The sequence below is a fragment of the Corvus kubaryi genome, unplaced genomic scaffold, assembly GCF_017639235.1.
Source record: "Corvus kubaryi isolate FWS band 111438036 unplaced genomic scaffold, C.kubaryi_AGA036_p1.0 133, whole genome shotgun sequence".
In the NCBI taxonomy this organism is placed as follows: domain Eukaryota; kingdom Metazoa; phylum Chordata; class Aves; order Passeriformes; family Corvidae; genus Corvus; species Corvus kubaryi.
In genome coordinates this window covers 35,333,268-35,360,284 of record NW_024580667.1, presented here as the reverse complement: position 1 = coordinate 35,360,284, position 27,017 = coordinate 35,333,268, and the positions used below count along the sequence as shown (strand labels likewise).

General features: G+C 41.5%; 1 protein-coding gene across 5 annotated transcripts in view; it reads left to right on the top strand.

The window, feature by feature from the left end:
* The window catches only part of FARP1 (FERM, ARH/RhoGEF and pleckstrin domain protein 1), a 204,294-nt gene that overhangs the window by 160,450 nt on the left and 16,827 nt on the right, over nucleotides 1–27,017 (top strand). For 4 of the 5 annotated variants that reach the window (XM_042043434.1, XM_042043425.1, XM_042043406.1 and 1 more), the window contains 4 exons: nucleotides 11,845–12,035; nucleotides 13,497–13,586; nucleotides 15,735–15,868; nucleotides 24,974–25,055. In XM_042043434.1, coding sequence (XP_041899368.1) covers nucleotides 11,845–12,035; nucleotides 13,497–13,586; nucleotides 15,735–15,868; nucleotides 24,974–25,055 — 497 coding nt within the window. The remainder of the gene's footprint in view (nucleotides 1–11,844; nucleotides 12,036–13,496; nucleotides 13,587–15,734; nucleotides 15,869–24,973; nucleotides 25,056–27,017) is intronic. The other variant, XM_042043414.1, reaches the window with a different exon arrangement.

Genomic DNA, 27,017 nt, shown 5'->3' with positions numbered 1-27,017 from the left:
ATCCCAGAATTGTAAGTGATGAACGACAGTATTGATTGAACTTCAGGTCACTTCCAGTGATCTGCACCATGCACTACATGCATGTAGCAATGATGAATCCATTCACATAAGTACTGATGAAAAAGCGACAGGACTTTGTAAATTTAGACAATATAAAATTTTCAAGATTGTTTTTACAAAAATTATAAAATAAGAAGTCTTTTTAATTTTTCTAATGCCTTGGTCTATGCACACTTTAACAGAGTTAATCGGAGTGAAGGATATTTAAAAATATACCTAGTTAGGCATGTGTTGTTATATACTTTACTGTTTTGCAAGTAAAATATATCTTTGTGTAAATATAAGTATTAACTCTCTCATCTCCTTTAGTGTGTTGGTTTTCTTAGAGATTAGATACCTCATTCTTGACCAGGAATGATTTAAAGCATCTCTTTAGATACCGATATTCTGGGGACAGGGAATACTCGCATTTATTCCTGTTGTTAAAAGCATGACTCTACAAATGGCAAGACTGATAATTAGGGAAAAGCTTGCTTGTATATGATTCTAAAAGAGGGTGGTTTGTGTTTTGGACTTAGAATAGCTGTAAAATAATTGCCTTGAAGTTCACACTATATGAGATGAAATATAAGTAGTTGAAGCTGGCATCAGCAGATAGTGTGAGCATGGGGAAGTGGGTGCATGACTCTTCTTTTGATTTATTTTTTATTGCCTGTGCAGTAAAAGTACCAGTAAGTATAAAGTAAAGTAATAGCAATTTGAACAGATTAATTAATTGCTTCATTAGCCAGTAAAATTAGAGTACAAGTAACAGATTTGTAGCAAAAGAAGGATTTTCAGTCATTTCTGCTACTTAAGAAAAGTGAATAGATTTCACATTCTTTGGATTTAAGTGAATATAAAATTTTATAAGTAGCATTTACTATTTTGCATCCTTTCAGATACTGTATCCAGGCCTGTTTCTTCTCTTGTATGCCTACAAATATATCGAATTTATAACTTTTTAAGAACAGACCTACTGGGTAACTGGATTTAATCTAGTTGCTAATAAAGTATCTCAACAGCTTTTCTTTTCCCACTTCAATATTATCCTCAAAAATGCAGTATGAGGATTTTTCTCTGTTTTCTGTCATCTGGCATTTTTTCAGCTTTGAATGTTTAAGTAGTTGTTGTTTTAACACTTGGAATTCTTCCAGTTAGAAGAAGTAAAGTTTATAAATTACATAGGAAATAATTTCATTTAGGATTAATTACTTCTGCATCATTGTAATGCCAGTGATGCTCCATTTAATATCAATAGACAAGCTTTTAATTAAAAGCAGTCTGTGGGCCAAATTCCTCCACCAGACATGTGGTTCATATCTGAGCCCTTGCCAAGAATGGTGAAGTGAGAAAGGAGTTTTAATCTGACATTTTCATACAGGATCAGGTCCCTTAGAAGTCATCTGGGAATTTGTTTCTGTGGGGCAGTCGGAAAGACCTTGCAGAAAAGAACAGAAACCTTTAGGGCAAGACTGCAAATGAGATGAGATGGAGGAATTCTTGTCCTGGTTCCCAAACTGCTCATGGTAAGAGGAACTTGTCAGTTCTAGTTAGTTCTTGCAAGCATTTATTAATCTGAATACACTGGACAACAACAGTGATCTAATCTTATCTTTGTCTCAAGTATAGCAGGTGATTACAGACAGGGTAACTAACAGACTCTCCCACCAATTCCAGTAGATTTTGGGATGTGGCTGATAGTACTTCTGATTCACCGTTCTGAAATTTTTATTGTTAATAATGAACTTTCAGTCCCATACTCATCAAGTGCCCAGATATCCTTAGGCAGTTGCTACAAATGAGGCAGCTGAATCCCAGCGAGATTGAGCAGCTATGTCTAGTCTGAACTGTGTAGTCCTGAATCATCCATCTCCTGTCTTTGCAGAGGATGTGGAGGAAGCCTCTTGTTGGATTGATGAGTCAACGCTGCCCATGTAGTTGGATAAATAATGGAGATGAGTTGCAAAAGCAGTTAGGGGTTTGTCCATAATAATGTGCAGATGTAGGTAACCTCTGGATAAAAGGCCCTCTGGTTCATTCTTTGCTATTCCAACTGCTTGACCACATTCAGCCATCCTCTACAATGGCAGTAGAAAGGTCATGTCAGACAATATTAAGTTTTTGCCTACTCAGCAGCAGCTCAAACTTGTGATGTCCTCTTGGGATCTTCTGGAATTCCTTTTTTTCATGGCAACCTTTCCTAGAATCTAGTTTTCCTCAGTGACCCAGGATATTAGATTTGTCAATAAATAGATGAAGGAAAGATGGAGAGTGGCAAGTTGTTGTAGGAGCCAAGACCTACATAGGATATTGCAGGTAGGGAGCTTTGAATAATCGATATCTGAACGGCCTAGACTGCACTGTTTTCAGTCCATATCCCCTAGCAAATGTACTCCTTGTGCATGACAAGAGAGAAGTGTTCTCTGAAGATGATTTACACCAAGTGCTGCCATTTCATCCATGGCTCAGAGCCTGCCTAACAGGCTATTCCCACTAACCATTGCAGGGCATGCTAAGTGCAAGTTATATCAAAGAAAAACTGGAAGAGAAATTCCCATAGGTGGAAAACGTCAACATGTAACTGAAAGTTTTTAGGTTTGCTGTATTTGCATTTACTTTATGTAGGCTATACAGAGCTGAGTTATAGGCAAATGAGCATAATGAAAGAGTTGCATGTCAATAGTTTGAAAAATCCTTTCAGTCTATTAGTTTTCTTCAAGATTAAAGGGCATGCAAAACTAGAAAGAATTTTCTCCGCAGGGCAGCATTGGTAATGCTGAATGTAATCAGTAGAATCCAGTAAAGAGTGAAAAAACAATGGTTTGTGAATTAGTTCACTAAATGGGGCTAGTATTACTAGACCAGACTGCTTCAGGACCTGTATTTTCTCCCCTGAATATTTGTAGGACAGGTTTTTGTTTGCAGTGAGGCTTTTATTAGTTGAAGCAGCTCTGTTCATTCTGAAGTAGGAGCATTGATGCCAGAAGTTCTTGTTCTGACCTCTCTGTCTGTACATGCAGGTACTTGGTAGTGACCAGAGAAAGTCAAATACAAAATGGGTGAGAGATCGAAAAGCTGTTTATAGGCCCTCTTTTTCTTCACTAAGAAGCAGAGAGGTTTTAAATTCTGTCTTCTTCAGTCCCACAGTAAACACACAAACATAGAGTCTCTGTAATCACTAGAAGTTTCTTCTGGGGAGCTCCAGGTCAGGAAGACAAGGAAACGAGAAGAACAGAAAACATCTTAAGCACACAAAAAATATCTAGCCCTATTTATTTACAGTTCCCTTTGGCATAGTATGTTTTCCACTCTTTTTCTGAGAGTTTAAATTCCCAGTAGTTTTATAGGATACTCAAAGAGCAAGAATTACGTTGATCAGTTGAACTGATGAAGCAGACCCAATTTTGAATTTTGGTAAAACCAGTGATTCAGATCTCATTAGTATGATCTGTATGCAATTAGCATGAACAGTGGCTATTTCTGGAACAGTTTAACAGGAAAAAAAAAGATGCCTGACCTATAAATTCTGTCAAATTCCGTGTTTGTTTAACTAATCTCATTTATCTTAATGAGTCGTTAGACTGCTGTCAGAGGCGACTTTAGAATGAGATTTTAATTGCTGCATTTTAACTTCTAATGATGAAAAACAAATTAGCAATCCAAGTTTTTCCTGACTTCCACACGTTTGAGGAAGTTGGGTGTTGCAGCCTTGTGCACAGAAACGTGGATCACTGGAGAATCCTTGTCATTCAGCAGCATGGTTGTCACCAGCTGGAAAGAGCAGTGAATGTGAAGGAAAGAGGTTCTCTGTTCAAGCATGTAATAAGGTGAAGTAAGCCAAAATCCCTTTTAGTCTTCCAATAATGCTTCTCTCTCTATCTCTGAATAGTTTCTTAAGGCAGCTTCTGTGTACTTCAGCTCATCTCTTCCTTCTTTGTTTAGGGGATCGGTCCTCTTCCCCATAAAAAATAAGAGAAACCCTAAATACATGAGGGAAATTGAATCTTCTGGGACAATTTTTAATACGTAGGCCTTTCTTTTGTTAGCTGCTGTCAGACACAAGTGGTAGAAGAGTCATTTTCTCAGAAATCCAGCTGCTTGTTGGTGTCTCCTACTTGATGATGATGGTTGTGGGTCTTCTGATGGTAAGTGGCAGATGCACAGTGTTAACGTCGTGAGGACCCAAAGCTTAGACTGGTGTGTAACTTTTCTCAAATGTGAGTAGCAGCAGACTCTGGTTTCAGTCAAGCTACATTAGGAAAAATTTTGCCCGTACTGTCAGGTTCTGGAAAGGAAGGAAATTTAAATCCTAGGAAACTGACATTAGCAAAATCTTTCCTCTTCTGTTTCAGTAGTTTCTATAGTTACTGAAATACGCCTAGACAAAGGCACATATCTTAGTTACTTATTTGTAAGGGAAATGATTGTTGTGCAACATATGCATCCTGAGCAAAGGCATCTTCTGTGTTATGGTTAGGCTGTGTGGTGCCATTTGTATTTTAAAATACAGAATTTCTGCTTAAAAATCAAAGGCATCATATGAACAAAAATCCTAGTTTGTGTGACATGTAGCAGTTTTGCAGAGTATTTTGTCTTTTGTTCTAATTCTGTGTTCTATAAAGAGCTTGTAGAATAAGCTTGGTTTATGTTGTTTGTTATTAAAAGCAGTGAGCACTTTCTTCTAAATGTTATGAGATCTGGAAAGCCTGTGTGCCTGGCTGAGCTGTGTATTCACAGGCATGATTTTCACAAGTATGTGTGTAAATAATGGTGGCATTATTACAGTAAAGAGGGTAAAGACCTTAGGATCATAAATTTGCGTGACATAATGGTAAATAGTTTGCTCAAGAATGGTTAGAGTTTTAAGACATAATTTTCGTTGATGATTTTTTCGGTAAAGTTTTGGCCCCTGAGAACCATAAAAATCCACAGTTCACACTGATAAAAATCAAGTCTAAAGGCAGTAATGATACAGCTGTCACTGACTGAGCATGAAAGGTTGAAGGAAAATGAATGCTTTCTGATTCAAGAGCTTTCAAGCTTGTTAAAATTAGATTAGATGCTTTCTTTAAAATGCTGCAAATCTTGTTTTGAGAAGAGAACAAGCTTTTGCCTTTGATGGTTTTCAGCAAGATCAGAGCTAGTTCTTTCTGTTTAGTTCAGAGAATGTTAGAGCTCATGCCTGTTGCTTTTCCATGAGGCACTTAAAAATATTTGATTAGCTGAATCCTTATATTTCCCTTTTCCTGCTAAAAAAAATTTACCTGGACCCACTAACAAAAGTTCATAAGCTTGGCAGTGTTTCACTTACCCAGCCCTTTCCTGATTTCTGTGTGTGCACATGCACAGATTTTTAAAAAATAAATCTCGATAGTAAAAATTAGTTTTTAAAATTGACAATGCTGGGGACTTCATTCTCATTTTTGTCATTTGTTTAATACCTTTTAAAGAGAAACATTTTTTGTTTCATTGTATGCACTGTTTTGTCAGCATGTACCTCTCTGGGAGAAAAAGCCTTTTCAATGTTCTGTCTATCCTCAAAGCATGGTGTATCTTCTGTTCCTTGCATTGTTTGGAGCACTGTCTCAATGTCCTTTTACTGCCAAAATGCCTATTTTGTATTGGGAGTACCTAATACCTCCTATTACAGTGATCCTGCCTCATGGAGCACTCCTTGCCTCAGAATTAATGAAAACCCTCACCAGGTTGTGACTCTCAGGTTGAGAAACCACACCATGTTGAGGGGCAAAAGAGAAGAGGGAAGCGAGGGGAGAAGGTCTCTTTTCCAGGGCATTTGGGCTCCCTTGAGCACAATCAGATTGCCCTTCATTTCCTAATGAAGGCTGCACCCAGCGCTGGAGGCCGTCTGCCGTGGCTCGTGAGCAGGATCACTGCAGTCCTGGTCGGATGTCTTGTTGGAATGGACAGTATCTGTGGCATAAGCTTACATGGGGGCTGAAGGTTTCCAATTCTGTTGTAGCACTGTGTCATGTTGGTTTAAAGACAAACAAAGGCAAACTAACCCTAACCCCGGGTACAACAGGAAAACCTTCTGTAGGTTGCTCTATTTCTGTCTGGAGAGATCAAGGCTAGACAAAGGACTGATGCCCAGTGACCTTGTATTCTTCCCAGACTGTAATGCTCACTCTTTGTTCTTAAGCTGTGAATATACCCTGATGTAGGCCAACAGCAGTTACTGTCTGATTTCACACTCACCGCTGTCTAATACTGCAGTACACCAATAAAGCATGGACCTTTACCAGCTGGAGAGGTTGCTGGCTACTAAACCAACACCAAGCTTGATGAGACTGTAAGCATGTCAAGCCATTTAACTGTGTATGCATGGAATTAATTTTTTTATTATTATTATTTTTAGTTTCACCTGTACCTGAAGGCTTTTACTCATTCTAACTGGTATTTTGCTGTAAAACTGTCACTGGTTTAATTGTTCTGTCCAATTGCTGGCTGATGCTTTGTCCTAAATATGAGGAAATTGGTTCATGAGAAGGTGCACCATTTTCCCAAATTCTGCTCACTGCCATGGGCATGCATTTTGAAGCTGTGGGGTCAAAGTGAACCTTTCCGTCAAGTTCCTCTTCAAGCCAGGCAGAGTTAGTGGTTGTGTGTGACACTGGATTTCTTCAAGAGTTTGTTTTTAAGTCCCGTTCCTCCTCAAAATCTTTGGTACTGCATTCAGGGATGTTTGTACGTGAATTTATGGCTGTTGTGTAACTACTTTTCAAACTAACAAACTCTATCCACTGCTCCAGCTTGATTCATTTAATGGGGAAGAGAAGTGCAGCTTGATGAACTGGTTCCCCTCAAGCTTTTGTGGAAGTCAGTGGGATTTATTTCTTTGATTGAGGGAGAACAGAGCAGAATCTCCATCCCATAACTCTTTAGCAGTACAACTGTGCCTGGTTCACAGCTGGAGAGAGAAGGGATGGACACCATTATTAAACTCTTCTTCAATCTAAGGTACTTTAGTGATTGGTGAAGTGCATATGACAACTCCTGCTACTTCATCTGGTGCTCTCTTCTCCCCCATGCCATTTTGTACTATGCATCTTCTCTGACCAAAATGTTTAGATACACGTTAGAGCTGTGCAACCACTGTGAAAATGGAAAATTAAGCTAGACTGTGGCCACAGCAGTGGCAGCTCTGTCAGATACTTTCTTATTAAAGAGCCTTCATAAGTGATATGCTCAGTAATGTCAAGGAGAAAGGGGAAACAACTTGGGTTTCATTTGCCAAACTGGAGTTTAGAAAACACTGATCTGACATTGAAGCTGAGTAACTGGGATATAGATGTCACAGACCTCCCCTGACTGCAGAGCAGGCCATGGAGGAGTAAGAGAGAATAAGCCCTGCAACATTCCAGATGTTGAGAAAGGTGCTTTTCTGGCTCTTAACGTGTTTTTAATTTGTAATAATAATAATAATAACAACAACCTTAGAGAGCAATAAAACTCTTAAGAGTTGACTTGATGAGATCTTAAGTGGTACATGAAGTTTTCCAGCAGAATTTCAGTCACCTTTAATAATGGTTGATGTTTTCTCTCGGTTTCCATAATTGAGTTATTTTCACTTCTTGGTACTCCACAGAGAAGGAGCATTCCCATGAGCATCTTAACGCTGCTGTACTCCTCCTCTCTGTTAAAAAAGTGTGTATGGATGGGAACTGTTTCTTTTGAAGCAGATGCAGAACACTAAATGGACTGAGTTTGTTATACCGCAGTTTCAGGAGAAAAGGAATGGAGGAGGAGTATCTTCAGGATACACTGAGTCCCATTTGTCTCCCTCACAAAGAAGGGAGCTCCCCTGTGTTAGGTTAAAGTTTCTAACCAGGGATTTCAAGTCATCTTATGCTGCCTATGTAGTCAACAAAGAAAGAGGCAGTTCAGGTCACCTATGATGTGAATTGACCTCTGGGAGAGACTTTCTTCATCAACTGGAAAGTACTGATTTTAACTGTTTTTCCGTTGATATGAGCCATGTTTTAAAGCAGTATCACTCAGCCCAGCACCCCATAAGCACCACCCTCAGTCCCTGTGGGTTCACATCTGTGTGTGACAGGAGCCTAGAGTAATGCAGGTACAATGAGTGGGATGGATCACAGCTGGCGGCTGAGGGCAGAGCCCAGCCTATCCCTCTCTGGCAGGGCACTCACAGCTGGCCAGCACTCTGTGCCTTTCCACCACCAAATTGCAGCAAGCAACTGATGTGTATTTTGACAAAGGTATAGCTATTAAGTATTTGATTCTAGCTGCTGGCTTCTTTTTGTGTAGCACATGGAATGTGTATGTTGGTGGGGAGCGATTTGAGACAGTGTAAAGCTAGGAAGGTAACCCATAATTTCATGTTCTGTGGCCATGTAAAATGTCATTGTCATTTCATAGATTTTTTTTTTTTTTTTTCTCTCCCCAAGTTAGATTTCAATCAAGTTGTGCTTCTTTTGTCACTTCCCCTTCTGTAGCACTTTTCTCCAGTGTCTGGAGAGGAAACTGGCTCAGTGGAACTGAGAGCCACTCCAGGTATTTTGGCACTGATGGGCCAATCTGGCATACCATGGTAAAATGCATTCTCTTTATTTGCCACTGTCATCAACCAGTGTTGGTTTCTCTTCTTAAACCCATGCTTAGAAAATAATCGAAGCACACGCAGGTTAATTCCTACCCACTCCTTCAAGGATATAATTTTAGTATATACTTAAACAATCCTTACATAAACATTCTTTTGTACTTTCTCTTGGTTTGTGTGTATACAGCTGACTCCATTAAATTTGAAAGATGGCCCAAATCTGAATCTAAATAAAATCACTTGAAGTAGGAGCAAAGACAATTCCATGTTACCAGCTGCAAACCATTTAGGCCTCCTGAGTGCAGTAGCATTTGCTATCTGGCAAGTGACATGCTAATAATTGCCTGTCAATCAATGAATCCTTTAGGGTGAATTGTAAGGGATTTCAGTACCTTGTAAATAAGATTGGTCTTCTCCCTTCTGCTTCTGTTTATATTCTGCAGTTTGTAGTTGATGAGTAGAGCCTGTATGAATATACTCTTCTGTGGCAGGACATCAGATGAAACATTTTCTTAATTCAGGTTATTTATTCCTCACCTCTGTGAAGAAGAGAAAGTCACTTTGCAGCACTGCCATGAACCATCAGCATGACACATGTCCTGACTGATTGGTGATGGGAGAGGGAAGAACCTGCATTTTCATTTCTTCGTGGCTTACTGACTTTCTCACACCAAAACGAATTTGTTTCCCACATTTCCCAGAGCAACATCCAGTGTGTTGATATTTATGGCTGTGTTGGTTGTAATTAGGCCCAAGAATGTATGCATGTAAGAACATTTTGAGGCCCTTTTGTAATGTAGCCACTTTCTTATAACTCATTTTAATTTTCACTTGTTCAGCGTATTGGCAGGTGGGGTCTGAGCTCTTGCTTGTAGGTTGTGGTAGTGGTTGGATTTGGTCACTGCTCACGCCCACATGGGTACCAAAAGGGAAGGTGCAGCATTTCAGCTTGCTGCAAAATAACTTCGAGAATGTCAGTGATGCATTGATGTGCAAAGTCTTTAATCAGTGGGGTGTGTACACAGTGCTGTGAGCCACCAGGCACATTTTTTGTGATACTTTCCATAATGCTTTTCCCATGTCTTCCAACTGTAAGATAGGGTATCTTTCTAATTCATTGTCCTTTTGATATTTTGTAGTTTGAAATACTCGAGTTGTACTGATAAAAGTTCCACCAGAACTTAGATCTAGGATTATAGATAGGTAGGTAGGTATGTCAGTATATCTATATCTATCTATCACAGATAGGTGCTATTTAACTTCTAGACTACAATGCTGTGAACTTCTCACAGAGGTGCAAATCATTTATTCGCTGTCATATGACAGGGATAGTGCCAGAATTTCTTTGTTTCCACATTTGAGGTGATATCACTTTTCTTATGTCTTTTGTAATGTAGTTAAGTACTTTTAACCTTACAACCTTGCTATTAATCTGTTTCACTATTTCTCAATGATGAATTCCATTTCTTTGGAAAATACTGTATGCAGTTGTGTGCTAGTGTCAATAAAATTGACATTTGTGTAACAAGCTGTGGCATTTTCTCAAATTTCACTGCACATTGATTTAGTGTGAAACTGTTGGTAAATCCTTTCTTGCTAGCTGTAATAATACAGACCATTATTTCAGACAAATACTGCTTTGACTTTGATTTATAATAGGTTACATAACTGTCATGATTACGTAAACTGATAACTGTGCTGTTTTTTCCTTCTCTTTTCAAAGGAATGATTTATAAATGTGAACTGGTTTGGAACTGGAAAACATTCATGTTCTAGCAATAAATCTTGAGTTCTTCCAGAAAATAAATAGGTTTTACTACTGGCCTAATTATATTTATTTTATATTATATTGACTGGAGTATCTCAGCTGTGTTCTTTTTAGCCACAGGAACATTTACCTATCATAATTTAGGGAGGACACAATCACATGATAGTAAATTGTATTTGACCCTAATTATATACAGCAATGTATGTGTTTTACATTTAATCTTAGACAGCCTGTTAGCTGTGGTAGTCAAGAGCTTGTCACTTTTTTTTGGTTGGATTTTAATGTATGATGCCAAAATGGCACAGACTGTAAATGTTCTTCCACATGACAGATTCTTCTTCTAAAACAGGTTTAGATTTTCAGACGTATGGAGGAGGGGATAACTGGGAGAACACTCAGCATTTTTGGCAAACTTTCTTTCTGTGCAGTCATTAATCTGGCTGCTTCCCAGACGACAAAATGCTAATTTCAGTAATATTTAATGTAGTGTATATGAATCCATGGAAGTGTAATTAATTGTCTAATTCTTTAATATTTTTAATCCAAAATGAAATGGGACTTTATATCTGTGAAAATCTGAAATTGTCATGCTGTGTGCATTAAAAGTATTGCTTTTCTTATGTAAATGTAATGCTAGCATTTCCATCCCAAACAATCAGAGGAGCATGGAAAGACTTACAAGGTATAATATACATACTCGTGTTGTGTGTAGAAATTGGGGAACTAGTAGTTTTCTCCCTTCATGTTAGATCTGACTGGTCTTAGCAGCAACACCGCTGTAGAAAGTCATCCTTTCTCTCTAGACTTCGACTAGATAAATTTGTACTAACTTGTGTCCTGTAGTTCCCTATGAAGTACTGATTTGAGTGTTTGAAGTTCTACTTTGCTAGAAAGAATGGCATTCCAGGGATGATTCCTGTACTGTTGTATTTATTCTCTTCTATAGAGTGGATTACAATGATGATTTTTTTTTTTATATATTAAATTGATATTTAGAATCATAGAATGGCCTGGGTTGGACGGGACCTTAAAGACCACCTAGCTCCAACCCCCCTGCCATGGGCAGGAGCACCTTTCACTAGACCAGGTTTCTCAGAGCTCCATCCAGCCTGACCTTGAACACTTCCAGGGATGTTTCCACAGCTTCCCTGAGCAAGCTGTTCTAGTGCCTCACCACTCTCACTGTAAAGAATTGCAGCTCAGTCATCTGTGTCTTGATCCCTTCCCTACAGAGATAGTAATTTCAGCCAGTTTTATCAGCTAAAAGACACTTAACCAGTCCCATGGTGAATGCAAGTGGATGCAGTTCCTCTGGCTTCAAGGCCATTTGAGGACCCTGATGGCTATGTCCTGTAGCATAATTTCACATGCTGCAGTTTAAGATTATAATTCCTTGTGGTACTTTCTTGAGAAAGCTTGTCCTAATTGATTTCTCTTTTGTCATTTTTCATAGCAGGTTCTCTGACTGGCAGCCCTCACCTTTCAGAGCTTTCCATCAATTCCCAAGGAGGACCATCAGTGGCAAATATGACTTTATCTCCAAACTTGAGCCCTGATGCCAAGCAGTCATCTCCCTTGGTCAGCCCTTTGCTGAATGACCCGTCATGCATCAGGGCTGATGATGAGGAAGAGGTCAAAAGAAAGGTAAGGGGAATGAAGTTGGCCTTGTGTCTCTTCTCTCTGATGTGTTGCCATTCCTGTTGGTTGCAACCTCAGGAGCTTGTTTGGACAGGGTCTCCTGTAAATCTAACTTGCTTTTAAGGAGTGGGGTCTGGTAGTTTGTTGTAACAAAACAGTCAGCTCCATTGCTGGAGAGAAAATTTCCAGGTGACAGAAAGAAAAGGAACAGTGTTGAGGCTGTTGTGGGAGTGTCCAACCCAGGCTCTCTGGTCTGTCTCTGCTGGGAGCACCACTGGGAGCATCTGGTTGTGGGAGTAGAAAATGCTCTCTTTGAGCCACAGCCTGTAGCATTCAGCTGGGAGTGTTTGACTTTGGCTCAGACCCATCATTGCAGCAAAACCATAAAGGAGCATCTCATCCAAAACTGCTTTCTGAAGATAAAGTGTTTGTCTGAGCCAGGGTGTTCTGGGTGCCTGCTGGCTCATCCCTCCTCTGCTGCTGGGTGAGAGGGGCTTGCTTTTTGTCCTTCTGTGGCCTGTTTTTTCTCCTCAGCTTGAAGCATCTCAGAAGGAATAAAGGAACTCCACAGGCTTTGCTGGAGAGTGGGAGTTTGTGTAAGGAAGATCTCTGTTCACACTGTGCGTAGTTAGCAAGATTATGTGAAAGAGATCTGAGAAGAAGAAAAGCTGAGAATCAGTTAAGAGAGTCAGGACTCTCTGTGCCAGTCCAAGATAGAGCAGCCAGTGGCTGCTGTGTATGCCAGCTGATGATGGTTCCTATGGGGGTGCATTCTGACTAGGAAATGCCCACACAGACTCCCTTCACAGGGCATTCACAGTGTTTCCACTGCATCATATGTCTTCAGGGAGGAGATGAAGAAGATCTATGGATGTTTTTTCCTTAATTTTTGCTTCCTGAGCAACACAGAAGATCAGCTGGGTTCCTTTGGCTCTTCAGAGTTAAGAAATTTTAAATCTGTAACTTAGTCTAAAATCCTTCCCCTCTCCCACTGTTCAGTTGTCCAGCCTGGGAAAATCTTACAGGTTTGAATTTTTTTGAAAGTATTTTTCCTGTGGATTATCATCCTGATTATAAAACTTACAATGATCAGACACAGATTTTTGTCATTTTGTCAAATTTGACATTTGATTCAAGTGGTCATCTAGCCTGCAAAGGATGTCTTCATAAAGTTCACAATATGTCCTGTTCCAGGAATAGACTGAAAGGAACATCAACACCCCAAAGCTGTAGAAATCATGTTGGCAGGAAAAGAAGTCTCTCAAAAACCCATAGAAAGTGCTTGTTCTCTTGTGTTTGCAAGGAAGGATTGTTTTTTGGGCTTCAGGGCTTAGGAACGTTCAAGCATGAGTCACGATATAACCATAAGCAAGGGTCACTGGTTTGTAACTCTCTTCATGATTTATTATCTACGGGTTTTTTTCTCCATAAAAGCAGAGGAAAACCTAATGTGCTTGCAATTCACAGAGGGTCCCAACTGAGAAAGCTTACTTCATGGCTAAAGAAGTGGCGACTACGGAGAGAACATACCTGAAGGACCTTGAAGTCATCACATCGGTATGTTTACTTGAGCGTTACTCACGAAACACGTGAAGCTCTAGTCAGTGGTGGTATTTCATCTGCTCCATTTAACATCCTAGCTGTTGCATGCTGCTTTTATATTCTGCACTGTAGGTATTCTTTGCCGTGCACAGGAGTGCTCCTCCAGGGAGGAAATAACACAAAAATCAGAGAGTAGAGGTTTGCTCTGTGGTTAGTAACATGCGCTAAGAAACTGTATCAGGTTGAGGAACTTGGGACACGCTTCAGTTATTTTTTCTTGCTCTCATGCTTTGTGGTTATAATTACTAAAAATGCCTGTGGGTTTTCAATGACTTCTCTTAAAACTGAAGTAGCTCCTTAGGGGCACATATAAATGTTTTCTACTGTATTAAATGCCCTCCATTTAACATGAAATATTGTGGAGTACCTATTTGAATGATTCTAATTTTTCAGTGAGTGAAACTGTGTGTTAAACGAGTCATTCATCTGTAGCATCTGATCAGTGTGGTTGCTAAAATCACCAAGGCAAATAGCTGCCATATTTGCGCAGACAGCAACAGTCTTGTTTCACTTCGAAGAATAATGTGTGCAAGATCTGGTCTTAAATAACCATTTTCTGTGAAATGGCACGGGATCCAAACCCCTTCATGGCATTTTGGCCAGCTCCAGATCTCTCAGCTCTTAAATCACCCAGTAAGGTGCATTGCCGACTCCTGTGTTGAGTGTTGTGGAAAGGAGGACGTGCTTCAGGGGAGAACTTTGGGACCAGTTGGGAACCAGGGACGCACCTTCTCCTCAGCTTCTTGTCTGTTCCAGGATCCCACATGACAGATGCAGCTAATCAGAGCCCAGCTTAGACAGAGGCAATATAACATGGCTTTTACAGGCAGCAAGGTAGCTGTGGCCCCACTGCTACTCACCCTTGCTTTCTGGGAAGCCAGCCTGCTGGGAGAAGTGGCCAGGTTCTGTGGGATAGTTCTGCACTCACTGCTGCAGTCTCAACAGCAGATAGCTGTTTTCACCTAGTATTTCACCCAGTGGCTGCAGAAACAAAAAGTTCTAGCTCTTCAGAGCTAAACCCCATTTCCTACCCTGTCCTTTTTTCTTGTGGTAGGCAAATTTGAATTTGCTGGATCACCAAGAGGGACAGGCCCGATGATTAGCATACAGCTGTGCTCCACAAGTGACTGGCCCAGGAGGCCACTGAGAGTGAACAAGTAGCTGACGTAGTTGGAAAAGGAACAACTGCTGTGCATGAAATTTGAGACTTGATAGATGTGCTTCAACTTTAGCTCTCCTCAGTGCTGAGATAAAGCAGGGGAGACCGAAGCTTGGGAGGGATCTCTCTTCATCCCAGGTCTGGCTCAGCTCCAGCTGATGTAGTGTCAAGCAAGACTGTTGTAACAGCCTACTATGGTCCCAACAGCCTTCTAGCCACTGCTGGAAGTCAACCACAGATAGCTGGAACCCCTCAGGGCAGTAAGGAGGGAGCAGTGTTACCATGTTGAAGATAATAGGCATTGCTACCTTGGCAGGCTGCCTAGTCCTGTGGTTTTGTGTGACCCATAGTCTATTAGGGCGAAATAAAGAGAATATGGAGCAAGACAGAGCAGGAGCCTGTTTCAGTCTTTGCAGTGTCTGGCACTGCCACGCCTGTTTTGTGATAGCAGCGTCTTCCTCTTGTTCACTTTGCAAAGTGATGTCCTCTGTGTGCACACAGCAACATGGGCGTGGGCGCTTACTGAACCAACTCCTGCCAAAGGCATTTCAGACGGAACTCGGCAAAAAGAAAGTGAAGAGCATACTTCTTTTTGATTTTACTGGATTGTTTGCAAGTGTTGCAAGCTCTCTTGCACCTCCAGCATTTCCAAATTCAGTTTGTATTGACTAACCAGTTTGGGTTTGAAAAGAATTTTCAGGATTTGATCAGTGATGGGAAAGGGGCAGGGAGTTCCTTTCTCAACTATGCAGGGCCTGATCTCTGATAAGAGCACCAGTTCAGCACACAGGAGTTTCAGGGATAGTCTGGGTTGTACTCCTAGTGCCAGCTAAATAAGATCCTTGCTGGCTTAGCTGTGAGGAGTATTTGGGTTAGGTACATAAAGACAGCAAATGATTCTGCATTCTACCCACTGATAATTTCGCTTCTTTTTTCCTTTGTAGTGGTTTCAGAGTGCAGTGAGTAAAGAGGATTGCATGCCTGAAACACTGAAAAATCTAATTTTCTCCAACTTTGAACCGTTGCACAAATTTCACACTGGTTTTCTCAAGGAAATTGAGCAGAGACTTGTTCTGTGGTAAGACTGTTGATTGTTATTTATCTGTATTATTTCATGCAGTTTAGCATTTTTGCATTCCCTTTTTGCTAACTCCTTGTGATCTACTGTAGTGCTTAATTTGTGAAAGTCACAGATGTTGGTTATTAACAGACAGGGTTTACTGAATCGTGCTTCGTTCATGTTTACTCGACAAACTCTGTTGTTCAGATATATCAGTTACAGACATATGCAAATGAGATCATCATTCTGGATGAAGCTTTCTCTTGCCAAATGTCAGTGTTTCTACATGGCAGATCTTTTGAAGAACATGCTGCAAGCAAGGCTTATCAGTAATAAAGAGGAAGAGGCGAAGGACCAGGTTCTGTTTCTGTCAAAATAGGCACAGGCTGGGAGGATTTCACAGATCAGCTTCTCATTCTGCAGCATTGCAGCTGTGACACTTTCAAGGTCTACCTTGCACTCTACAAATTGACAGAGTGTTGGAAAAGGACACTGGGCTTGAAAATTATCTATTCTTAACATAATAGTGACAGTAAAACATGGCATTTTTATGAAATAGCTATGAATTGAGTAATTCTTCCCTGGCAGGACTCTTAATTCATTTGACCATTGAAATCTTGGTGGAGGCAGCAGCACAAGCAGAAGCCTTCTGCTTGCTCTGATTAGACCTCTCTGAACTAGATTGTCTTGCTCTGTGTAGGCAATTTTTGTAACTTTGGTTCTGGGAGCTGAGCTTTTCCTTCTCAGTTAGAAAAGTGACAGTGAAAATCACATGAAAGCAGAGCAGGTAGACCTAATGGGTGTTAATCAGTTTAATCGAGATGGGTGCCTCTTTAACTAATGAATCAAAACAATAGCAAAACACAGAGTGTGTGAGTTTAGCTCTTATGATGTGGTGAGATCATTGAATGAGGGCACAGCACTTTGCAGACTAGTGCTGTCCAAACCCCCCCTGCACAGTTGCAGAATTAGCAGGTGTTTTCTGGGAAGAGGGAAATGTGGTACTGCCTCTTAGAGCTGATATCCTCACCCAGGACTTTGGTCAACTTATTACTCCTAATGTAATTTTTAATGTGTGTATATATATAAATATATATATAATTTGTATATGTATTTATATATAACTAACATAGTTATTCCTAAGGTATGTTCTGCACAGCCACCCTGCCTGTATCTCTCTTTTTTTCATTGGGCTGTTCTGGTGTTAATTGCATTGCACTATTTATTACAGGTACTCCAAAAAGGTTTTTTCAGATGTTACAAAACACTGATTTCTTCAACCTTGGTGTAAGATTAACAGTAGTTGGAGTTAATCCCCAACTAGTTGGGGCTAAGGTGGGCAGAAAAGGAAAATTTATACAGTTAGTAAAGTTCTGCTCTCTATCAGACCAGTCTAATCTCACTGGGTGCTGACTCCTGGGGCACATGTTGAAATAGATATACCCCCTATATCCTTCTGGTGGCATTAGAGGTGGCTGGTGGCATTAGATGTGGATGCAAACCTCCTGTTCAGGTGTGATGTTTTTCAAAGATTGGATGATGCTGCACTACCAGCCTGCTGTGGAAAGGTGACATTGTAGTAAGTAGAGGGAAGGGCCAGTTATGTTAAAGAAAAAGTATTTAGGCTTTTAGAGTTTCCATGGTTTTACTTTGTTTCTCCTTTTCAGTCAGCTTCTTTTAGAGCTGAATAAACCTTTTGTTTTCCAGCTTCTCCTTGGGTCCAAAGGTTTCACAGGGTGGTAAACCTCAGTTTAAAATTTCTAATATCGTATTTAAACTGCACTTACCCTGCGATTTAAAGTGCTGATCTGCTGCAAAGTTACTTTGCAATCCAAATTTGTTCAAAAATATTCTGCTGAGGTAACTTTGTCCCAGCTGGGCATCTCATTCTCACTTTGTCAGCTCAGCTATTGCATGTCCTTCCATAGTTAGTGTAAAGCCACTGGGAATTCTCTGTCAGCTGCTCTGAATCACTTGACAAAAAAACAGTCACGTTCCTGCCCGTGGTCTGCATTCAGTTTGCAACCAACAGCCTGGATGCACCTAATGTAACACCCCCGTTGTAGACAGTGGTTGTTGTTAAAGTTCTGTAAGATTTGAATACATGCCTTGGGAAGGGAAGCAGACTTGCTGACAGGTATTATTTTGGAGGTGTTGATGTTTCTATATCATGCCACAGATGCTGAGATAAGCCGCAAGCAATAAACTCTATCCTGCAGAGATTAGTGTTTAATTAAACAGTGAGTGACAAAATTAAACAGCCCCTCAGCATCTACAAGAAGCTAGTGGCAATGTGGTAGGGAATTCTGTCAGCAGCATGGTCAAGGTCATTTAGCTCAATGTCTGCACTGCCAGAATGGTACCCCTGTCTTTGGCCCCAGGTGTTTTTAAGGCAGTGGGTTCTGGCTGTGTTCACCACCTCCAGGCAGGTTGCTCCCAGCTGCCCAGCAAATCATAGGCCTGGCTGAAGTGGTGGTGCAGCTGCAGGCAGATGTGGGCAGGATTCAAGCCAGCTCATTTAAATCTGACTCTTCCATGTCAGCTCTTAAATTTCCAGGCAGGTGGATGGGGGGAGGAAGGTGGGACGCTTGTCTTGAGACAAGAGCTTGCTCTGCATTTGTCAGAGGGTGATGTGTCCTACAAAAAAAGGGCCTTTGAATGAAAGGGTTGTGGACTTCATCAAGCTGCTGGAAACCCCTAGCTACCCACATGTCCTCTGGGAGCTTGTCTGAGAGAGAGAGCCTCCTGCAACCAGTCATCTGTGTTCCCCTAGTGAGTAGGATGCTGGGTTTTATCAACTTAAAGTGCAATTCAGCCTGCTCACTCTACACAGACATAAGTGCAGTTCTCTAAGGTTTGTTTCAAGCCTTCATGCTGCATGTTGGAAGATCCAACAGGAGGTCATTCCCTGCTCTCTTAGGCCTTGGATCATATTGAAGCTGAGGCTGATGCAAAAGAGCTGTAAGGAGAGCAAGGCTCAGGGGGATTGTGCATAACAATTGTTAGATGTCTCCACGCCTTTAATTTGTTAAAACATCTATAGACTTTTAGTATTTGGCTGGGAGAAGCTCAGATTGTGTCTATTATTAAAAGCATTTCTGGCTTGCTTGAAGACTTCTGAAGTGTTTGAATCTGCAGTCAGGGGCAGGCTGTTTGCTACAGAACGTCTTAAGGGCCAGTATCCTTTTGACCTGGTTATAGATTCTGGCAGGTCTGATCTGTTTCTTTACACAGTTCACCTATTTTTCTCTTTAGTGCTGCATTTCCTAAGAGCAGCACATCTCAGTGTCCAGGGCCTAGTGGTAGTTTCTAATACAATATAGATTGATACTGACACCAATAGCCACCTGCAGAACATAGGAATTCAGTGCATTTTTCTCAGCCAGAGTTTCTTTCTGGTCACGAAACTGAGGAGATTCCTGGTGGTTTTTTTGCACAGCATCCTAAGATCAGTGATCTCATGCTCTGGGCCGTGTTTCCAGCCCTGCCTGTGCTGTTGCAGTGCCCAGTAAAGCAGCCCATGAATCTCCTCAGTTGCCCCAACTGTGCTGAGCTCTGGAGACTGGCCATGTTCCTGGGAACAGGTGAAATACCCCACTGGAGGCTGTGTGGTTTGAGGAGAGGAAGGATGACCTTTGGTGGATGCAGGCAGGCATGGTGCTTTGCCCTCTCACACAGGAAGGAAAGAGATGAGGAGAAGAGCCAGAAGCTGCCTCAGGTGGGAGAGGGAACAGCACACATCAGGCTGTTCTATGAGCAAGTGCCAGAAAAGCTGCATCCGGCACTTGGGCATCCAGATCCTGGTCCTGGCTGCCAGGGCTCATGCAGGTTGCTCCTCAGCAAGGCTTTGGGTGCAAGGCCAGGAGTTTACAAGCCTTTTTGCTGGGAGAAAATATGGGAGGCATATGTCAGTGACTTAAAGCTGGCTCCTGTTTCCCAGGGCTGGTGAGAATTTATGGCAAGGAGGGAGAGGTGTGGGCAGTGCAGGTGGAGTGTGATAGACTTCATCAGCTTCTGGGCAGTTGAACCTGAGATGTCAGTTAGGTTCTACTCCTTCTTTTACCTCAGCTGTTTAATAAGCTATTCATTTGGGCCGCAAGCACCATTTTCTGTCCAAGAAATTTGAGCTCGTCTTTCCACACCCCTTTAAATGTATTAAAAGTTTCCACACTGGTTTCTTTAAATGCTGACAGAAAGTCGGAAATGGAGAACCGTAAGTATCCTCCTTTGGCTGACCAATGAGCAGCATAGAGAGCAATGCTGGGGCAAGCCAGGATAGCTGTTTCTGCCCAAAGAAGGCCCTCATCAGGTAGTACAAGTCTGTGTTTTGGGCCTTATCCATGTGCTAGGAAGGAAAAGTGTGACATACTTCCCAGAAGTGCAGGCAGACTCATCTGCTTCCAGGGAAACTGGTAGTTTGACTCCCAGATCTTTCTGAGGAAAGCTGCTGCTCAGTGTTACCAGATGGGAATGTGTGGCTGGTAATTTGCAAAAAAAGGGCTCTTAGATCTTAGCATATGAAAGGAGAAGGCGCAATCAGGATTTATGGAAGCAAAATTTAAAACCTCTAATGAAAAAGCACTCAGGGAGGTGTAGGAAGATGAGCCAAATGTTGATTTATTAACCGCTTTTTGTTTGAGAATAAATGCTTGCGCTGAGGAAGAACAGCCTGATAGACAGTTTATATAAACAAGGCAGCAGTCCTTATCTGCCTTCTCAAAAGCAGAGTGCTGACTGTTCAGCTAGTTCTGCATGTCTGGTGAGGAAGCATGAAGAGGATGATTTCAAAAGTGTCTTTGTCCTGTGTACAGAAATGAGGTATATGTTGTACAAACCTCTGAGTTATGCACTGCAGATTCCTGAGACCAAGACATGGAGACGGGCTTGGTGCCAGCACACGGCACTTGATTTTGAGAGGAAAGTTTTCATTGCTGAAGTCACTTCGGGGTACCTCTGGGGATTGGAGCTGTGCTACGCCCAAATTAACTGGAAATCATGGGAGAGAAATAGCATATCCAGGATCTATTAGTCAGAGCTAGAGCCCATCTCTGTGGCTCTCCCAGCAGAATATGCCCAGGATCAGCTCTGAGGCTGTTCCACAGCAAGATGTGGAATGCTGTTGCATTAACAGTGGAAATGTAACATTTTCATGCAGTGGTGTTACTTGCTCTGATCCCTTACCATTTAAAAGCATTACTGATGCATGTTTGCTGTAGGTGGGGTTTCTCCCACAACAGGGGTAGCCATCTCAAAGTCTTTAAATGTATGCACAGTCTGTGGTGTGACTCTGGATGAAGCTCAGATGGCTTCAGCAGTGCATCTCGTAGGCTCTGAGCAGTGTGTCATGCTCCACTTAACTGCTGGAAGTCCAGCTGCAATGCTGGCTGGAATGGGCAGGGCAGTAAGAAGTGCTGTGTAACAGCAGGGTGTGAGCAAGGAAGGGGGTGTTTGCTTTTATTGACTCTTCTTTTCCAATTACAAAGCATTTTTCTTATTTAAAAGGCAGTTGTAATGGGGAATGTTTAAGGTATTTTTTAACATTAGAACTTTAGTTAATAATAAAGTCATAAAAAACTTCAAAGCATCTAGATGTTCAAAGAACCAGCTGTCGTATTCAGGAGGGAGCTCCTGAGCACGTAACACGAGGTCACACATTGTAAATATAATTTGTTGCAATTGATTTATTATTATTTTAACTGCAATTCAAGGACTGCAATCAAAGACTTTTGTGTACCTCAAAAAAAAAAATCTCTATTGAGATATCTCTCTCTTCTTTTTTGCCTTTCCACCATCCCCATCGAATTTCTCTTCCTTCTGATTCAGGATATGGGCTGACTTGAGATTTCTTTCCATTATTTTTTCAATTATATACACTAAGAACTTTATGTAATTTGAAAATCTGACGGGGCTGCTTGTGTAATCCCTGTAAGTCAAGCTGATGGCTGTTTAGAGTAATACATATAAGGCAGTGTCTGAATTTCTTACCAGGTATAACTCGGTCTCCTCTTCTCTTGCTATTGTACACTTGCATTGCTGTAAAAAGGAAGGGACTACTTGGATAAAAATGGGAAATGACCTTACTATACAATAATGTCCTAATTTTTCAGCATAATTTTCAGTGGCTTTAGACCTCCCCCCACAATGTCAGTGGAGTAAGGGCACATTATGTGTGGGGAAAACAGCTCCTACATCTTCTAGGGAGATGGGCATCATAAATCAGCTCCTGATGAAAAGCTGTGAGACCCTAGGCCCTGAGCTTTGTCCCTTGTCATTGGCAGACACCATGTTCAAACAGTGACCCGTGAAAACAGGGAGTAAGAAGAACAATTTAACCATTGATGCACAACAAATGAGAAGCTTCTTCCGTCTCAGCAAGCTGAGTGTTGTTATTCAAAACATACAACACAGGGAGAGCTCTCTTTTCTGCTCCTGTGCTTTGGGCTGTTGTAGCAGTAAGACATCATCTGATATGTTGTATCTTTAAGTTTTGGTTTTATATTCTGTGTGTTTGGATGCTCTTTTCTTGGTCTTTCTTCTTGTTTTCTTGGGATTTGCATGTTGAGGAGCTGGGGAAGATGGCAGTGTAGCATAGGGTTTGCTCCAGGGTCTCAGCATGGAGCTGGGGTAAAGTGGAAGGAAGCTGTCATGTTCCCTCATGCCCAGCTTCAGCTTTCCCTGCCTCTCTGTCCACTTCAAAGCCTACATGCCTGTGCACCATCCCCAGTGGGAAAATAATCTCTGTTGCAAGGGATAGCATTTGCCTGGAAATAAATAACTAAAACAAGAAGAGCCTCTGGAGCAAGGAGCATTTCTGCATTTTCTTCTAAGAAAACCCTGGGTTTATTTCTTCCAGCAGGATGCAGCTGTGTGCAGCACAGGGCATCTCTGTCGGCCTGGGCTGAGGGCTCTGGTACCATTCAGCTCTTCACTATTGAGCCAACAGCTGGAGAGAGGCTATTGCTTTTGGGGAAGCCCCTTCTCTCTGTCTCTGTCACTCTGCCAGGATGCAGAGTAAGTTTTCAAAGCCCGAAAAGCCTGTGGCCGAGGCCAGTGAAGGGGGACTCTTCATGATGCTTTGTGTGTGACTGATGTGGTGAGATGCTGTGCAAGCAGTCAGTGTTGGTGGTGCTGAAGAGGGTCCAGCAGGTCAGCTTTTAGGAAATAAGGACCTGACTTCCATGAACAACCACACTAAGTATTAGCTGTTGGAAGCACTCACTGTGACTTTGGCAGGCTTGGGCTCAGCCTCTGAGTAGCTAGTTAGTAGATAAGAAATTTGCAATGTGTATTCTAGCCAATCTGTATCTTCAGATCAGGAAAGCAGCCTCTAGAAAAAGCAGTCTGTAATGATGTACTTAATATTTATCTTGGCAGTAAGTAGATAACTATATATTTCATAGTCAGAAAGGCACAAAACTGCCGAAGTCCATTAGATGAATTCAAATGTAGAGACATGGAAAAGGATCCAGGCAGTGCCAGAGAATTAGAGAGTAACAAGTAAAGCAGGAATTCTTATAGAGATAATTGCTGGATACAGTGCCATTGCTGGCAGCAGCACAATTTCATCTGGCTTTGACATTTCTGAGCTTGTGTGTGGAGGCCCAGCATGAACCATTTGGGAGGGGATGCTGCATGCTGGCTCCATGGGTGGAGGGTGGCTTTCCCTGATTTCCTGCCAGTGTGGTGCTACTGCCTTGGACTTCAAATGGTTGTGGTTTTCATTCAGGGGCGCTTTGATATGCAGCACTTGGAGCAGAGCTTTAGTGGCTGGAAGGTTTTATTTACAACCTGTCAGAGGAAATCGCAGTGGGGAGAGCTGCTGGATGGGTAGGACATGGGGGAAGGGTGAATTAAGGAGCAGCATGGAGTGGAGAGGATTTGACAGACAGAGGCTTTCTGGAGACAGAAATTGTACTTTTATCCTCAGGTAATGTGAAAACTGTAGTCTTGTGGTGTCCATACATACATGCTGTTACTTTCAGTTCAGACCATTTCTTGGGCATGATTTGAGTATGGCAGTGTTTATATTCCGTAATGTTTTTGCAGAACAGTGATGGTAATTAAAGTTACCACTGACACAACCCAACTTCCTACCCCAGTGTAACCCTTGGGTTCAGAAAAAAACATTAAGAAATCTTGTTGAGAACTGGTTTTCCTTGCCTGAATAGGCATGTGGCTGCTTGGGAGAGTTAACAAAACAGAAAATTATTAAATACAGCCTATGAAATTGGGTGTTGTTCAAATGAACATGGAGTAATTTCTTGTTTATCAATGGAGTCTCTTTGTCTGTTGAAAGATAAAATTGGGAAGGGGAGAGGGACAGTGGTTCTCCCCACACACTCCCTGTGATTTTCTTTTTAAAGCGTAGCTTGGTTGGAACAGATCTGTGACAGGTTCTTATAGTCATGATTTTTCAAAAAACACGTGTTTGGTTTCTCTCAGAGCGTGCATCCTTGCCTGTCTCACACATGGATTTAGATACAGGAATATCTTTTTTATCAGGAGCTGTGTTTCTCCTGGGTGCTGCACTCACCAAAGTGCCGCTGGCTGGGTGGGAGGCAGCAGTTTGTATTTGTAATACCGTAAGTGACATACTGAAGGAAAATTCCTGCTACTATGTAACACTTACGAGTCAAAGCCAGATGCCAGATGGATTTGGTTTTGGTTTTTTTTTTAACCCCACTGTCCCTTGCACAAGCAGAAAGCTTTTCAGAGGAAGAACAACCCCCAGGTCCTGTTCTGGAGTTCAGTCATTGTATCTGAACAGAATTAATCTTCTGCCCTAAGATGACATATTCTCATGGGATTTTCATGGCTCCTTTTCCCCCAAACCATTTCCAGCCTTCTCTGGTGTGTTCAAAATGCTAGCAATTTTCTTTAAAAGTCTAATCCTTCTGTTAAGTGCCTGCCCTCTCTGTTGTTAGGAGTGAAAGGCAGGCTGGGTGGAGGGTGTACTGTACCTGGGAATTTCATGTCTGTCACGAAGATTCCTCACACGCTTTTGAGTGAAAGAGCATGGGGGTCAGGATTTTAAAAGAAATGAGCTATTGAGTTTCAGTGCTTACAAGTGATTATGCAGTTTTATTGCATGACTGAAGTGTGTGGCATTTCTGTTGCTGACAGGGAAGGCCGCTCTAATGCTCAGATTAAAGGAGATTACCAAAGAATCGGAGATGTTATGCTAAAGAACATTCAGAGTATGAAGGTAGGAATGATCCTATAACTATTAAGCTTTGACGTGGATTAACATTAGCATGCTTTTCATTTTCATATGGTGTTGCCTCTTGTGCTTGTTTTTGCCAGTTGTAACCAAGGCTTATGCTATGAAAGTTTCCTTTGATGATGTAGAAAGCATTGGGTGGGTTTCCCTGGGATTTCAGAATTGCAAGCTGATTTTAAGTTCTCCAGCCCCTTTCCTTCACTCTCCTAATACAGAAGCAGCAAACACAAAAGTTCGGGAATATTTCATTTCCAGTTCTTTTTTCCTTCAAATAAGAAGGGAAAGCATTGGAATTTGTGTGGCTGAAGAGACCGTTCAAATGCTGAATGTGCCTTTTTCATGCAAATATTCATGTTAACATGTTGCAGGATCAGTGACCATAAACTGGATATTGATTTGACTTGGGAAAGTTATATTTGTGCACTACGGTGCCAAGTTAGGTAAAAGGTTTTTGAATCATGAGAATAATTGCCTCTGATCCCTTTAAAACTAGAAGTAAAAATACATACATTAACCATAAATATAGGTGTAATGTTCAGCAGACTTTGCAACTGTTCTTGGCCTGGCCAGAGCATTATTCTTGATGCTCTGTGTTACTGAGAAAACAGTGTGGAATGCAGGCACAGGAGCCTGTGAAAAGCCTATGGACTCGTACAGTATGGATGCAAGCTCACCTTACTGTAATGTATCTACACATCCAGGTCGGTGTGGGGCAAAACATGGCACTTCACCTTCAGCATGCAGATCTGAGGGATTTTGAAACTCTCCAATAAATCTTTCCTTGGGGATGGCCACTTGGACGTTCTGCAGTTAGTAAATGGAGCAGCCTTGAGTCCTTGGCTGGAGGAAAGGGCAATTTAATCATTACAGCTCTCCTGAGATGTTCACTAGGACTCGGTTTATCTTTCAGAAGGACAGAGAGAGATGCAGGAAAGTGAAGTGACGCACGGGCGATTAAACAGCAGATCAGAAAAAGGGAACACAGAAATCTCGATTTACCATCCCCAGCACAGACAGCCTTGTCACCAATAAGGCAGCCTTACTCTCTCTGCAGTGTACTTAGCCAGGAACTACTTTTCCCCTCAAGCTGTAATTCAGATGCATTGGAAGAAATGTAGAGGGGATTTTTCTACCTCCATCCCTGCACTCAAGAAGTATTCATCTCTTCACAAACCGTTTTTAGAATACCAGAGAGCTTCTGACAGACTCTGTCTCTGCTCTTGATATCCTGCAACATTAAATTTTCTGTCCTTTGCTGTCTGCAGGTCCTTCTGGGGCACTAGTCTAAAGGCAGTGTATAGTCCTCACTGTAACTTAGACCTGGCAGTGTGCTTTCATCTTTCCCATTTTCCCTTTCCCATTAGAGGGAAGATCTCTTTGCTTTGAGATCCACTACCACTGATCAGCTGATATGTAGAGGAAAGAGTCAAAAGCTAGTTCAACCTAAAAGAACTGCACAAGAAACAATAAAGTTAGATAAAACTGTATTTATTTACCATGAGACACGTTAAAAGATCTGCAAACTGACACTGCTTGTTTAACTAACATAGGAAAGAAGTTAAGAGCAAGTAATTAATGGGCAGCCTCTGTAGAAGCCCAGAGGGTCTGCTGTGTCTTTTTCTGAGTTACAGACTTGTAAAATGAATATGCAGTGTGTGGAGGAAGTGGCTTGGCTGTAGGGAAGGTATGTTTCTGGTAAACATGTCACAAATCACAGGAGAGAGAGTGTTGACTGGAAATGTGTCAAAAAGCACAAAATTCACATTAAGCCAGAATGTCTTCTCAAGTCCATTCAATTTATGCATTCAGTTTCATTTTGCTGCTGCTTAGTATTCTACCATATACTGGAAAACTTTAGTTGGCTGCTCAGAGAAGCTCTGTACATCTTGAAGAACCAGTTCACTTTTCACAAAACACAATTAATTCCCTGTAGAAATTGTTTTTAAA